Here is a 13805-nt window from a genome sequence, read left to right as displayed (position 1 = left end):
AAATAGAAAAAGTGTGTTTGGGACACATGAGAAGGCAAACTGAAAATGATAACTGGTCCTCCATTTTGGATTGAGTAGGCACAACCCAACACTTGCTAGTGACAAGTGAATTTGTAACTGTCTCTAAATCACGTGATTACAACTTGTTAAGTCATCATCAAAGAACATTTTTCATATTATTTTATCTTTTTTTTGATAATAACTTGCACCGTGAAATTAGCATATTTTCGTTCTCTTTTCTTTATCATTCTCCTAACTACCAACTCCTAACACATTATCATTCGTCTTGGACTTGCCAACAAACAGTGACCCGTTTGTTTTCTTTTCCAAAAAAATAAAAAAGTGGACGGTAAATTAAACAAAAAAATATGATTAAATAAATAATGTGACAGTGCCATGCCACAGTGGTGTACAACCAGTATTTCCATTTCCATACATTCTTTCTCTGAGTGGTCTTAATTATTTATCAAATCAACTTGCTTGTTACTTTTTATATATATAGTATAATAATATTATGTTACGTGAACTTGATATGATTTTATAAATAAATAAATAAATAAAAGTGTTACATGGAGAATACTACTACTGTTCATATGGTTTATCTTGTTTGCTCCTTAAATTATGGGAAAAGAAATAATGTGTGCCCACTTTTCAAGATTTGACAGAGATATGGAAGCCATGTGATATGTGAGTTTCATTCATATTTATCCATCTAAAACCAAAAGAGTGTGAATGTTTTTCTATTTCTATTTCTAATATTATTACCTCTGAACTGAAGACAGGAAACAGACAGGATCATTATTGAGTGGCTGTAATTGTTTGGTTAAAGATTTCCTCACTCTTTGAGGTTCTTGTTGCTAAGTTGAGTTCAGATCTGTTACACTTTCTTTCAATACAAAACAAATGGATCTTGAACCTGGGAGGAAGTGTTGGGATACTTCAAAGGTTAGTGCATTTCACCTTTCTAATAGAATGTTTGTGAAATGAAATGGATGGTAATTGAGTAAGTTGTTGATAAATTTTGAATTTCAGAGAGGTGATTGGAAGACTATTCTGCTATTGGCTTATCAAAGTCTTGGTGTTGTATATGGAGACTTGAGTATTTCTCCATTGTATGTTTTCACAAGCACTTTTGCTGAAGATATTGAACATTCAGAGACTAATGAAGAGATTTATGGCACACTTTCTTTTGTTTTCTGGACTCTTACATTGATTCCACTCTTCAAATATGTGTTTGTTGTTCTTAGAGCTGATGATAATGGGGAAGGTAAGGATTTTAGTTTCAACAAATAAGAGAAACTAATATGATGATTTTCCTGTTTCTTTTGCTGAAGATGATTTTCATGTATGTGTTGTTATGCAGGTGGTACTTTTGCTCTTTATTCATTGATTTGTAGGCATGCAAAAGTGAGTCTTTTACCAAATAGACAGCATGCTGATGAAGCACTTTCTTCATATAAGATGGAAGAGCCTCCAGAGAAAGAATATTCTAAATTTAAGATGCTGCTTGAGAAGTATAAGACTTTGCATACTGCTCTTCTGATTGTGGTTCTTCTTGGTACTTGTATGGTAATTGGGGATGGAGTGCTTACCCCAGCCATTTCTGGTAAGAATCCTATTCCCCTTACTTCACAATGTTTTACAAGTAAGTTATAGCAAGTGATTGGGTTTAAGTAGTTAATGAACTTCAGTTAAGGTCGAATCCACCAGGAGTATATGAGTCCGAACAGTAATTGAAAAAGTCTATGTTCAGACTTTACTTACTCCAGATCATCGGCGCGGCCCTTCCCCCGGGAAATCAGAGGGTTAATAAAAAGAAAATTTTACAACTAATTTCATATCGGTTATTGATTAGCTTTTCATTCATGTAGTTTTCTCAGCAGTATCTGGTCTTGAGGTATCCATCATGTCCAAGAAACACCACCAGTGTAAGTATCACCTATAGCATTCTCAGATATTCCAAGATAACATGTTATCAGTGTCAAATTAAGTGAATATATTTCAATTAAATGACAATTAAGTTTGCAAGATTTCTTCATTGTTTTGGTATTTGAATTTTGAACCTATTGATTTTTGTTTGCAGATGCTGTGATTCCTATCACTTGCTTCATACTGGTGTGTTTGTTTGCACTTCAACACTATGGTACACATAAGGTTGGGTTCTTTTTTGCTCCAATTGTGCTGACATGGCTACTGTGCATTAGCACACTTGGCGTATATAATATATTCAAATGGAATCCGCATGTATATAAAGCTCTTTCGCCGTATTATATGTTCAAGTTCTTGAAAAAGACAAGGATAAGTGGATGGCTGTCTTTGGGTGGAATATTACTTTGTATAACAGGTAAAGAGAAGAAATTTCATACATTTATATAGTAGAATAATGTTTTGTGCTATTCTCCTACTTATTCTTTAAATCCAAAACCTATATCTATCTATAAATATTCATATCTTGTACTGTTGTAAGAGTAAGACGGAATACTATTTTATCCGAGGCATCTTTTTAGAAACCTCAGAGTCAAAAGTACTATGATTTAATTGAGACATGGAATAAGTTCTCTGGATATATACTTGAACAAATTCTGCACTGCACCTTTATCTATCATTATTTCCCTTAAAGTATCAAATTTAGTATACTTTCACTAAATCAAAGCAAGATATTATGCCCTCAAATCAATAGAATTCAGCTTTCACATGGAAGCATTGTAAAACTTCTGTAGTAAATCTATTTTACATTATGACATACTCCTTATGTGTTGACTTTGCATGCAGGCTCAGAAGCTATGTTTGCTGATCTTGGCCATTTCAATTATATGGCCATTCAGGTTGGTTAAAATATCTTCTCATTTTCTGTTTGCTATTTTTTTATGCTATATTGTTATGCTCTTATAGACCTGGGGAAAATGTCTTAAACAATTTTTCATGTGCAGATTGCATTCACCTTTCTGGTATATCCTGCACTTATATTGGCATATATGGGTCAAGCTGCGTACTTGTCACAACATCACAATGCTGATCTACGAATCAGCTACTACGTCTCCGTTCCAGGTATCCATTGCCATATATCACTTTTTATAGGAAATTACTAACTGGTAGTATAAATGAATTCACTTGCATTGCCTTTCCTGGTTTTCAGAACACTTATGGTTGTTATTACCTGGTAACATAGCATATTATAGAAAACATTATACAAAATTTTGGCTGCAGAAAGCGTGAGATGGCCGGTGCTTATCTTAGCTATTCTAGCTTCTGTTGTGGGGAGCCAAGCAATCATCAGTGGAACATTTTCGATCATAAATCAGAGCCAGTCTCTTGGCTGTTTCCCAAGAGTTAAGGTTGTTCATACATCAGAAAAGATACATGGTCAGGTTTACATCCCAGAAATTAATTGGATGCTCATGATTCTATGTATCGCTGTCACCATTGGATTTAGAGACACAAAACACCTGGGAAATGCATCAGGTATATTACAATTTATGCTGTGATTAACTAGATAAAACACAGTGGTACTTATAATGTGACATATAAAATCAACAATGTTTTGGTGCAGGGTTAGCAGTGATGACCGTGATGTTGGTAACAACATGCCTAACTTCTTTGGTGATAGTAGTTTGTTGGCATAAACCACCAATTTTAGCTCTTTTTTTCCTTTTGTTTTTTGGATCTGTTGAACTGCTATACTTTTCAGCTTCACTGACAAAGTTTCGCGAGGGTGCTTGGCTGCCAATCCTCCTTGCCCTCTTCCTAATGATTATAATGCTCATTTGGCACTATGCAACAATCAAGAAATATGAATATGACCTTCACAATAAGGTTTCACTAGAATGGCTTCTAGCTTTAGGTCCAAGCTTAGGAATTGCTAGGGTCCCTGGAATAGGCCTTGTGTTCACTGATCTCACTACCGGCATCCCAGCGAACTTCTCCCGCTTTGTCACCAACCTCCCTGCATATCACCGTGTCCTAGTTTTCGTATGTGTAAAATCAGTACCTGTTCCTCATGTAACCCCTGAAGAGAGGTACCTTGTAGGCCGCGTAGGACCTGCTACTCATCGATCTTATAGGTGTATAGTAAGATATGGATACCGCGACGTTCATCAAGATGTTGATTCCTTTGAAACCGAACTAGTAAAAAAGTTGTCTGATTTTATCCAATACGATTGGTATCGAACTCGTGGGAATAGTATGAGCATCGAGGATGATGGTTCACACTCGAACGAATCATCTAGCTACAGATTAACTGTGATTGGAACAACTAGCTTTTGCAGCCAACAAGGATATGAGAGTCAGCAGAGTGTGCAGCCAGGTAGCGTGTCTGTAGGATTTCCATCTGTGCAAAGCTTAACAGATGTTATTGAGATGGAACCGATGGATGCTGCGCCCGAAAGACGAGTCAGGTTTGCTGTTGATGATGATCATGAAAGTGAGACAAGGTCTGAGGTTGGTGTACAAATGCAGGAAGAGCTTGAAGATCTTTATGCTGCTCAAGAAGCTGGTATTGCTTTCATACTTGGACATTCTTATATGAAAACAAAGCAAGGTTCATCATTTATTAAGAAGCTGGCACTTAACTATGGATACAATTTCTTGAGAAGGAATTGTAGAGGGCCTGACGTGTCACTTAAGGTTCCCCCAGTTTCTCTATTGGAGGTTGGCATGGTTTATATTGTGTAGAAAAACTAACATGTAATTAGCTTTCATTTTTGGTATTGTGTTTTTGCATGTAGAGTTTTATTATAATTACATACAGGCTTTAATGGCAGAGCAATGTGCAGCTTACAAAGACCTTTGTTAATGGGACTGTATGACAATTAATTATAATATCTATATGAGGATTGTTAGCAAGAAACTATTATGTCTTCCTCCCTCTTTGACTGTCAATTATATAGTGAAGTTAACTTAATTGCTAAAATGTTTAATATTTTTTAAAAATAAAACATCTAATATCTTATTATATTTAACATTTAATTTAATTGGAGAGATTATTAATTAAAATTTGAGCAAAGAAAAATGTAAAATAATATGAAAAAAGTAAGTGTTTGTAACAATGAGAAGAAATTGATTGATTTCACTAAATACAAAAATGAAACTCATTAAATTAATTTTTATTTTTGTATTTAATAACTAATGAATATCAAATACAACATATAAATGTAAAAAGAACAAAACAAAAGAAACACATACCAGATTCTTAAGTTTTACATCATACATAAATTAATTTTTAATCATTAGATCAATAAATTTTATCATTAAATTAAATAATATATGATGTGATTCATTGTTCTAGTAGTAAAAAACATCTGCACATAATGCAAAACTATTTTACTTGTGCCCTTAGACAAAATAAAAAACATATACATGTGCGTTTTCTATATCTTAAAGGCATAAACCAAAATATGGTTTTGTCAAAAATAAAATAAAATAAAGTTGATCCCGAAATTGTTTGGACGAGATGATTTAAGTATTTTTCATTTTAACTAAAAGTTCTGAGATTTGAATCTAGTTTTAAAAGTGTAAATTTTTTATGACTAATTTTATCGTCTATTATGATCTACACAATTCGAGAGATTAATCTTTGAGTCTTGCTAACAAGTGCCCTAAGAACACTTGTTAATGATTCAAAAATGGAAATGATTTATAAATTTTATGTAGTCAAAGTTACTTTTTAAATTTTCAATGTGTTAAATGCATTATTTTCAAAATAAAATTTTCTCTTTAGACTTACGGCATTTGTTAACATTTCCCTTAATCTTTACGCTTATGTGTATATGATTATTAGTTAAAAAAGAAATTAATCAGATTAGAGAATCATTTTTGGAACCTCAGAAAGAAATTAATGATCCACATAAATTTCTTAATTACATACATGGCATCAAGCTCTAGAAAATAGAGATCCAATCATTTTAAGAGCTCCCTAAGGTGCCACATAGTCCACAATGTTAACCACCAAGTTGTGAGTGGCAACAGTGCTGTGGACAAAATTTACATCAACGTGTGGCTGCAATAACATGCCGCAAATACTGAAAAAAATGAAGCACACTCATAGCATAAGAACATATATAACATAACGTACAATACAAGAAGCAGAACAAAGTTCAAATTCATTCTCAAGAATCATACATAAATGGGTCTCGGGACTTTGCCATTGACCCCTCCTTATTATACAAGTTTCTCTTCAAAGTCATCAGGACTTGTACATAAAAATACTAATAATTGTAATAGAAGCAAAAAATTCATAGTTTCAGCCAAACAAGAGAAGAAGGAAGAAGATAAGGATAAACAATCTTTCTTTACTAGTGTAACTGATGCTCTTGATTTTGCTCAACCAAGATCTGCACAAGATGCTCAGCTTATACAAGAGGCTAGAGAAGCCACAAAATCTGGAGAACAAATGAGCAGGGAGCAGGTATATTATAATAATTAATCTTCTAAATTGTTCATCTTTCATAATTAATAATCTTTATGATTCTCCTTAATTTTTATATTTTTGTAAATAATGCAGTATGGAGCTCTTAGAAGGAAAATTGGTGGGACTTACAAGGATTTTTTCAAATCTTATGTTGAAGGTATAGTTATTATTGTTTTGTAGAGTAGTATTTTTATCTTTCAAAGCAAACATTTTTCATCTTCTTATTTTACTAATGAAATAAAAATTTGTGATTAGTTGAAATATATATTGTTTGGTTTAGAAACATAATTGAAACATTAATCTTGTTGTATTGAGCAGTGGATGGAGAATATGTTGAAGAGGGTTGGGTAGACAAAACATGCAAGGTGTGCAAAAAGGACACCAAGGGTGAAGCAAGACAAGTGGACAAGCTTGGAAGATACGTTCATGTAGCATGTGCAGAGAAGGCCAAATCTGGAAACTTCTTTACCAGACTCTTCTCTTTATGAACATGACATGATATTGTAGTGGAGAAGAGACGTTTTCTCATTAATACAAGAATGAAAATTTAAAGTATATAGTAGTTTCCTCTTTGGCCAAATGAACTGTTGCGTTCTTAACCATATAAATTTTTATTTTCCTTTATCATTATATCTTGTCTGGTAGACTTTTTAGGGTATGTTGTTTTGAACCCATTGGTGATTTTAATTTTATAGTTGTGTCTCAAACAAATGGAGAATTGATTCAGGATTCATGTTTGCTGAAAATGTGTTTAATTGGATTAAAAGAAAGAAGCCTACAATTGCTTCTACTAAAAGTCAGAATTTTAATCTGAAATGGAAACTATAATTCTTTGGGAATTTCTTTTCCCCCCATTGTCTCTTCTCGCACGCCCTATTCAAATTATAAAATGCGAAAAAATGGAGGGTTTAGCATGTTTTGGAGGATGTTTAAAGCTTTTCGGATTATAAAATACAAAATTCGTAGGGTGCGTGAAAAATTAATACGATGGAAATGAATTTTTACCATCAAATCAAGGAGATTCTCACGTGTTTTGGTTACTTTAGATTGAGTACTAGGATGAACTGTGCTACAAAATGAAAGGGCTTATTTGAAGCTAATCTAAGCGGAGTGCTCTGCACACTACAGCAACTAAAGCCCTTAATCTAGAACACTGTATTCTATTAAGTATTAACGCTATGCAATGGGATTGGGAGGTGTTAATTAAACCTAAAGTCTAAGTATTAAACAAAAATCAAGTATAAAGCACGATTCAGTCATATATTCTCCTAAATTTCTCATAGTTACATTATGAAAGTTGGTATTTGGTGGCATAGTCCTAAATTTTTCATTTATGGGGGAAAATAAAAAACTTGAAATGTTTATATAAAAAATAAATAGTTCTCGAGTGATTGATAAAATAACAACATAGTTGAAGATTGCAAAAATTATATCATTTAATACCCAAGCAAATTTGCTTAAAAAAAAATACCCAAGCAAATTGAAGACACACCAATGTCTACTGATTATATTTATCTGTGTATCTTCGTATTTTAAAATTGTAGTATGATTTTCTCATTTTAACAATAAAACATGCATATAACATATTCCCCTAAAAAACATACATTATAAATACATATTTTTCTTCTTTAAAAAAAAAATACATATTTTTCTTCACATGCGATCAAATAATCTAATCATTAGCAATTTATCTCTCATGTTATTGCACTTTTGATTCAAAATCCTGTTCAATAATTTTTTATGGGGGCAATATTTTTTTTTTGAGATCAAAGACAAAATTATACGACCACTAATAACAAAATAACTAAGTTTGAGAGGGCAGCTGCCCCAAATTACTTAGCTTTTGATTTGTGTTTACCTTAAAGACTTCGACACTCGAGTAAAGTAAGAGAGCAAAATGAGAGTGAGATATATTTAAGAAAGAAGTTTTGTACCTTTGCGAGTTGTGATTGACATGTATATAAACATCGATGTTCGAGGAGGAATAATAGTGGACTGTTACAATTAGCAACCTCCCAGTGGTTTTCGTGGGTAGTCGTTGTGGCCATCAATGGACAAGATGTTGCGACATGAGAAGGATTCAAAACATGTTAGACTTGACTTCTAACTCCAATCCATAACATAAAGAGAGTTGATCTTCTCCCATTTAAAATTGCTCATTTCTCTAAAAATGTTCAACGTGAGCTAACTCACGTTCGACTATTTTCAACGTGAGTTAATCACGTAGGACATTTTTAGCATGAGCTAACTCACGTAGGCATGAGAATGAGCAAAAACAAAAGGGAGAAGATAATTTTTCTAACATAAATTATGAACTTGAACCCCAATTACAACAAATGTGAGCATAGTGCTTCAACTATCAACATCAATTGCAATTGGTTGACATCGAGTAAAAACAGATAACTATTGCGCTTTCATTGACTCTTGTGTTTATATTTTAGGTTTGAGTAATGATATGTAGAAATCCTTAATTTTTATACGCTTATTCAACCTAACATTTTCTCCATATCTCTCTTTCTATCACATTATCAACATATTACATCTATAACAACATCTTGATTTATTTCTCTGTCAAATTGTCAGTTGGTTTTTGGGTTTCAATCAAATCAAATTATCAATAAATATTACCCCAAAAAATAAAAAAATTATAGAGTTAACGAATGGCGGGAAGGATTAAGCCGAAGAAGATTTGGCGGGAAACAGAAATCCTACAAAGCTGCTACTGCAGCAGCATAGAGTAAGAACATAACCGTTCCGCATTCTGATCTCCATCTTCATTCTTCACAGCCTCAACTCACGAGTCACGATGGTGGGCCCACAGTACGATCTCCTCGCCAACCCACTCGGTGCGGTCAGATCCACCTTCGACGCCGCTATAGCCACCGGTTCCGATCCCACTTCTTTAAACAACCGCGACTGGGGCGTCATCGATCTCTTCCGCAACCTTCTCTCCGACCAATCACATCTCTCTCAGGTAATAACAATCTCCACTCTCTTCAATCTCTTCAAATCACATCAAAACCCTAATTATTGATTAATTTATGAAACCCTAATTATGCTTCACTAGGTTCCGCTTCTCACCCCAGCCACTGTCAGATACGTGAAACCCTATACTCTTGTTCGGTTTCGTGGTATGATTCAGGATATGCTTGGAAATGAATTTTATGTTGGCGCTTTTAAGGTAGTTTTTCTGTTCATTTCTTTATCTTCTTTGAATTTCTTGCTTAATTAAAAAATAGATTTAATTCTGGTTATGTCAATGTATATTTAAGGATGGTTCGGTGTGGAGGACCAATAAATTTACGGATTTTTGTCAACATTCAATTCCTGTCGGTTGCTCTGCTGATACGCCGATCTGGGAACGGAGATTGCTTTACTGTGTTCCGGTGAGCTTTGCATTTCTCGCTGCTCTAATGTTTATTTTATTGTGCCGTGTTTTGTTTCTTTCACATATTTTAGGGGCTACTTACTTAATTCATTTATTTACCTTAGTTATTGAATTGGAAAGAGATGGTACTTTAGTGGTTACATTGATGGTTTATTTTAAATTGAATAATAGAGTTTCCAAGGTTTAACAGTTGTTTATGCATAGGTTCCGGGACTGAATTCATGGGCAGAACCTTCAGCAGAAGCAGTTGGCAATCCATCTATGGATTGGACATCTGAGCAAAGAGAAAAGAGGAGGAGAGGAGATGAAGAGTCTCCTTCTAACATGCCTGTAATTTCTTCCTTGCCCTTAATTGAGTTCATTCCTTGTCTCATTCTGTTGGATTTCATTATGATTTTCATAACAGTATATAATGTGAATAACGGATGTTTATTCAGATTTGTTAATTTTTAATTACATTTGTTTATTCACAGGTTGAGGGTGACGAGGTTGAGGGTTCTCCTAATACTAAAAGAATGGTATGAATGGCTTCCTTTCAACTACAATTGTGTTATGAATTTGATTGCCTGAAAAGAAACATCCTAGAATAATATATTAGTATCTTTTGTTTAGATTTGTTAGAAATTATGGCTGATATTTTGCTCGAGGTTTATTTTTCAATTCCAATCAAGTCCATCCTAACCAAGATTTTTCTTATCCAAATTTTTTATGTCCATAGACCCTCAAGTCTTCAGTACCCTATTTAGTTTACAAGTTTTATTTATGAAATCATTAACAGTTTCTTTAGTATTCTATTTAGTTTAGGAATTCTGGACTTGTTATGAAGTCTTGAACAGCTTATGAGTTGTACTGAATAACTGACTGATAGGTCCGGTGGCACTTTTCCAGTTTATAAGTTAAATATGCGTACTAGTTGATTTATTTTTTATTACTACCTCCATGTGTTGGAATCGTCAAAACTACTTGAGTTTGATAATTGGTGCAACCTCCTATTCTGTTCTTTTAAAAATTGGTGTGACTCTTACTTTTACAGAGAGAAGGTGAATGCACTTCCCCTGCCTCTCAGTCTCACGGAGCTGTACCTGAGATCGCTGGCTCTAGTATGAGTTTATTGCCTGGTCTCAATGGCAACTCATCTAGTTGTATTGTAAAGGTAAGATTTTATTCTCATCATTGTTTAGGATCCTATGAAATATATTTCATTGACATGAGATTAACTTGTTTTTAATTTCATGGAATTATATCAAATCCATTTCCTCATTTTCTTCTGTACCATGCTAGGTATATGACACACCAGAGTCTGAACTGAAGCTGAATGACATTTTTGAGTTTGTGGGTATCCTTACATCTGATCCAGAGCTTCAGGAGGACAACGAAGATAGTGATTTATCAAATGGATTTGGTGAAGATCCCTTGCATCATTTCCCAGCTGACAAGGTATGATTCATCCCTTGAGGATACTTGATCAATGAGAATAGTATAAATGAAACTATCATAAATGAAGCACAAACATGCAGCTGTATATCGTTTCTATGTCCTCATAGCACCTGGTTTATAAGTTTTAACATGTTTATTTGCATTTTACCCTCTAAATTGCAGGTACCACGCCTTCATTGTTTTATTCACAGAAAACTTTCGGTTCAGGACTTCCTTCAGAATAAGCCTATTATAGAGGTACCCACTCAAATGGATTTATTCATCTGAGCAAATGGCTCGAGTTTAGCAATTAGCGTCTTGAATTGGGATAATTCTTAACTTTGAAAATACCTTGATAAGATAGCATGTGCTCGTTCTTACAGCCAAAACCTGACTTGGTCAAAGGCATCAGGGAGTCTCTCTTAAGACATCTCTCAGCTGTTCTAGGCAATGATGAGGTAGCTGCTCATTTCATGTTGCTGCATCTCCTATCCAAGGTATGCTGTTCTTAATAGATCATTCCCTTCTACCTTTTCAAGCCTTGTAAATGATCTCGGTATTGTTTGTCTCACATGTTTCCCTTTCCCCCCACACATGTGATTTATGCATTCTAATCGCCTTGCCCTCCATACCTGAGAATGTTTGTAATAAGGATTGATTTGCTTTTGACCAGGTGGAAGCCAGGGTAGATGCTCTTGCTGTGGGAAAGTTTTCAGTAAATTTTACTTGTTTTAGCAAAGAAACTGCATCTATCGGAAAACAACTAAACCATGCTGTCAAGAACCTTGTGCCTTTCACACATTGCATGCCCCTTACAGTGCAATACTTGAACACTGCTTCTCTTGCACCAAAAAAGAATTATGATACAAATAGGTATGGGATCATATTTGATTTTTTTTTTTTTTTGAAGAAATGGGATCATATTTGATAATCATTCTGAATATTGACTTCTTACTAGCACACAAATAAATTTACAAGTTTTATTGTCAATGCTCCAGATTAGAAACTGGTGTCTTGCAACTAGCTGAAGGTTCACATTTAATTGTTGATGAGACACAATTAAAAGCTGGAACTCTCAATTCTGTGGGTGTAGAGAATGCAAGGTTGCTGAAAAATGTAATGGAGTTGCAAAAGGTAACTTTCTGCTTGTCTAGCTTTCCTATCTTTTTGGATGGTTGTGTTCTATTATGCTATGAATCTTCATTTCTTAGATAAATTTCTTTTCACTTAACAATTTTTTCTTATTGAAAAACACTATTTTCCATTTTCTATTGATTGCTAGCAATTACTTTCAAAGATAATGACAAGTACTTGGTATGTGTTTCAGGTGGAATATGATTTCAAGTACTATAAAATGGAGATGGCAACCGATGTCCAACTGTTAGTTTTGTCTGAGGGGAAATCAAATATCTTACCAGCTGATGTAATTGTACCTATCCGGCCTTCTGCAACCATTTGCTTGGAAGCTGTGGCAGCAGAAGCTTTGGAAGCTTGGAGGTGGTATTTAGCTACTGTTCGACAACTGCCACACTCTTTTGAATCAGAAACTCAGCAGGTATGAGTGATGCTAATAGCAGTTTTCATAAACTAAGGTTGTTTAAGGTTAAATTGAACCAGTTAATGATTTTTAAGTTACCTGCTTTACTCTTAGCATACAAACTCAGGAACTGACTAATTTCAAAGTTGGGCAGAAGTGGCATTTTAAATTTGATTTTACATCATCCACTTCAACCTATACATGCATAGCTTAACACATGCACGTGGTTCACTAGTATTTCCAATAGATTCCTGGGCGCTTACAGTTTGCCTTAATATTGCAATTTACAAATTCCTTTTTGCTGATTTCTCTAGTTCCATCATTATTATTTGGAAACCACCATTTTTCTTAACGAATACATCTCAAGCATACTTAATCTTTGTGGTGAGAATGCATTATAAGCCTCTGCACTGTTTTGGGTGTTCCAGGTGGTAGAAAGTGATTTAGTTGCCGCAATACAAGCAGACAGGAGTTTGAATACCCAAGATTTAAGCAGGTTGGTGATTGACTGTATTACATGTCTTGTAGCATTTTGTTCGCAGCCTTTCTTCCCTGACCTTTTGTTGCCCTACCTTTTCTGAACAGATTGGTAACAATGGGTCGCCTCATGTGTTTAAGCTTTGGTGAGACCACCCTGTCACTAGAACATTGGCAAATGACCAAGGAATTGGAGAGACTCCGCAGAGAGAGGTTAAATTGAAATACTGATTGGAATTAACACAAGGTCACTGCCACCGCCTTAATTTCTGAATGCCAGTCTTATTACCCAGCATATTGAACTTATGAATGAATGTTTAGAAAGAATCTAGTAGTCGGTTCCATAAGTTAAAATGTGGTAAAAGCAATATGATGCCATTTCATATAGTCATGAAAAATGTATTTCTGGTTTTCTTGCCATTAAGGCTAAGTGACAGTCCTTTCCTACATGTCATCATTAGGCAAATAAGCAATATATATTCTATGTCCGCATGAAGCTATCTAGGTTTTAGAGGTAAACCTCTACTTTGTTAAAAAAATTATGAATAATGCTAGCAAAATCTAACACACTTTTCTATACA

At 34.3% G+C, this 13805-nt stretch overlaps 3 protein-coding genes across 4 annotated transcripts; all 3 read left to right on the top strand.

Annotated features, from left to right (window-relative positions):
- The first annotated feature begins 513 nt into the window (after window positions 1-513).
- Window positions 514-4846, top strand: LOC25489837 (potassium transporter 2). 2 transcript variants are annotated; one of them, XM_013606065.3, is made up of 10 exons: window positions 514-687; window positions 783-945; window positions 1033-1267; window positions 1364-1606; window positions 1872-1928; window positions 2084-2344; window positions 2773-2825; window positions 2931-3048; window positions 3208-3462; window positions 3551-4846. In XM_013606065.3, the coding sequence occupies exons 2-10, from the start codon at window positions 904-906 to the stop codon at window positions 4669-4671; spliced, it is 2385 nt and encodes a 794-aa protein (XP_013461519.1). In that variant the 5' UTR covers window positions 514-687; window positions 783-903; the 3' UTR covers window positions 4672-4846. The 2 variants fall into 2 exon arrangements, with proteins under 2 accessions (XP_013461519.1, XP_024634923.1); XM_024779155.2 differs by having other exon boundaries at window positions 779-945.
- Window positions 4847-6062: 1216 nt separating this feature from the next.
- LOC25489836 (uncharacterized) lies at window positions 6063-7117 on the top strand. The gene is made up of 3 exons (XM_013606064.3): window positions 6063-6403; window positions 6500-6563; window positions 6725-7117. Exons 1-3 carry the CDS (start codon window positions 6122-6124, stop codon window positions 6892-6894), a joined length of 516 nt encoding a protein of 171 aa, XP_013461518.1. The 5' UTR covers window positions 6063-6121; the 3' UTR covers window positions 6895-7117.
- A 1957-nt stretch (window positions 7118-9074) lies between these two features.
- On the top strand, window positions 9075-13793 carry LOC25489835 (mini-chromosome maintenance complex-binding protein). Its single transcript, XM_013606063.3, has 14 exons — window positions 9075-9380; window positions 9474-9587; window positions 9679-9792; window positions 9999-10124; window positions 10268-10312; window positions 10828-10947; window positions 11076-11231; window positions 11394-11468; window positions 11594-11707; window positions 11884-12083; window positions 12209-12344; window positions 12538-12765; window positions 13176-13243; window positions 13333-13793. The coding sequence occupies exons 1-14, from the start codon at window positions 9213-9215 to the stop codon at window positions 13445-13447; spliced, it is 1779 nt and encodes a 592-aa protein (XP_013461517.1). The 5' UTR covers window positions 9075-9212; the 3' UTR covers window positions 13448-13793.
- Window positions 13794-13805: the final 12 nt, after the last annotated feature.

The sequence above is a fragment of the Medicago truncatula genome, chromosome 3, assembly GCF_003473485.1.
Source record: "Medicago truncatula cultivar Jemalong A17 chromosome 3, MtrunA17r5.0-ANR, whole genome shotgun sequence".
NCBI classification, from domain to species: Eukaryota; Viridiplantae; Streptophyta; class Magnoliopsida; order Fabales; family Fabaceae; genus Medicago; species Medicago truncatula.
This window is presented reverse-complemented; position numbering and strand designations above follow the sequence as displayed.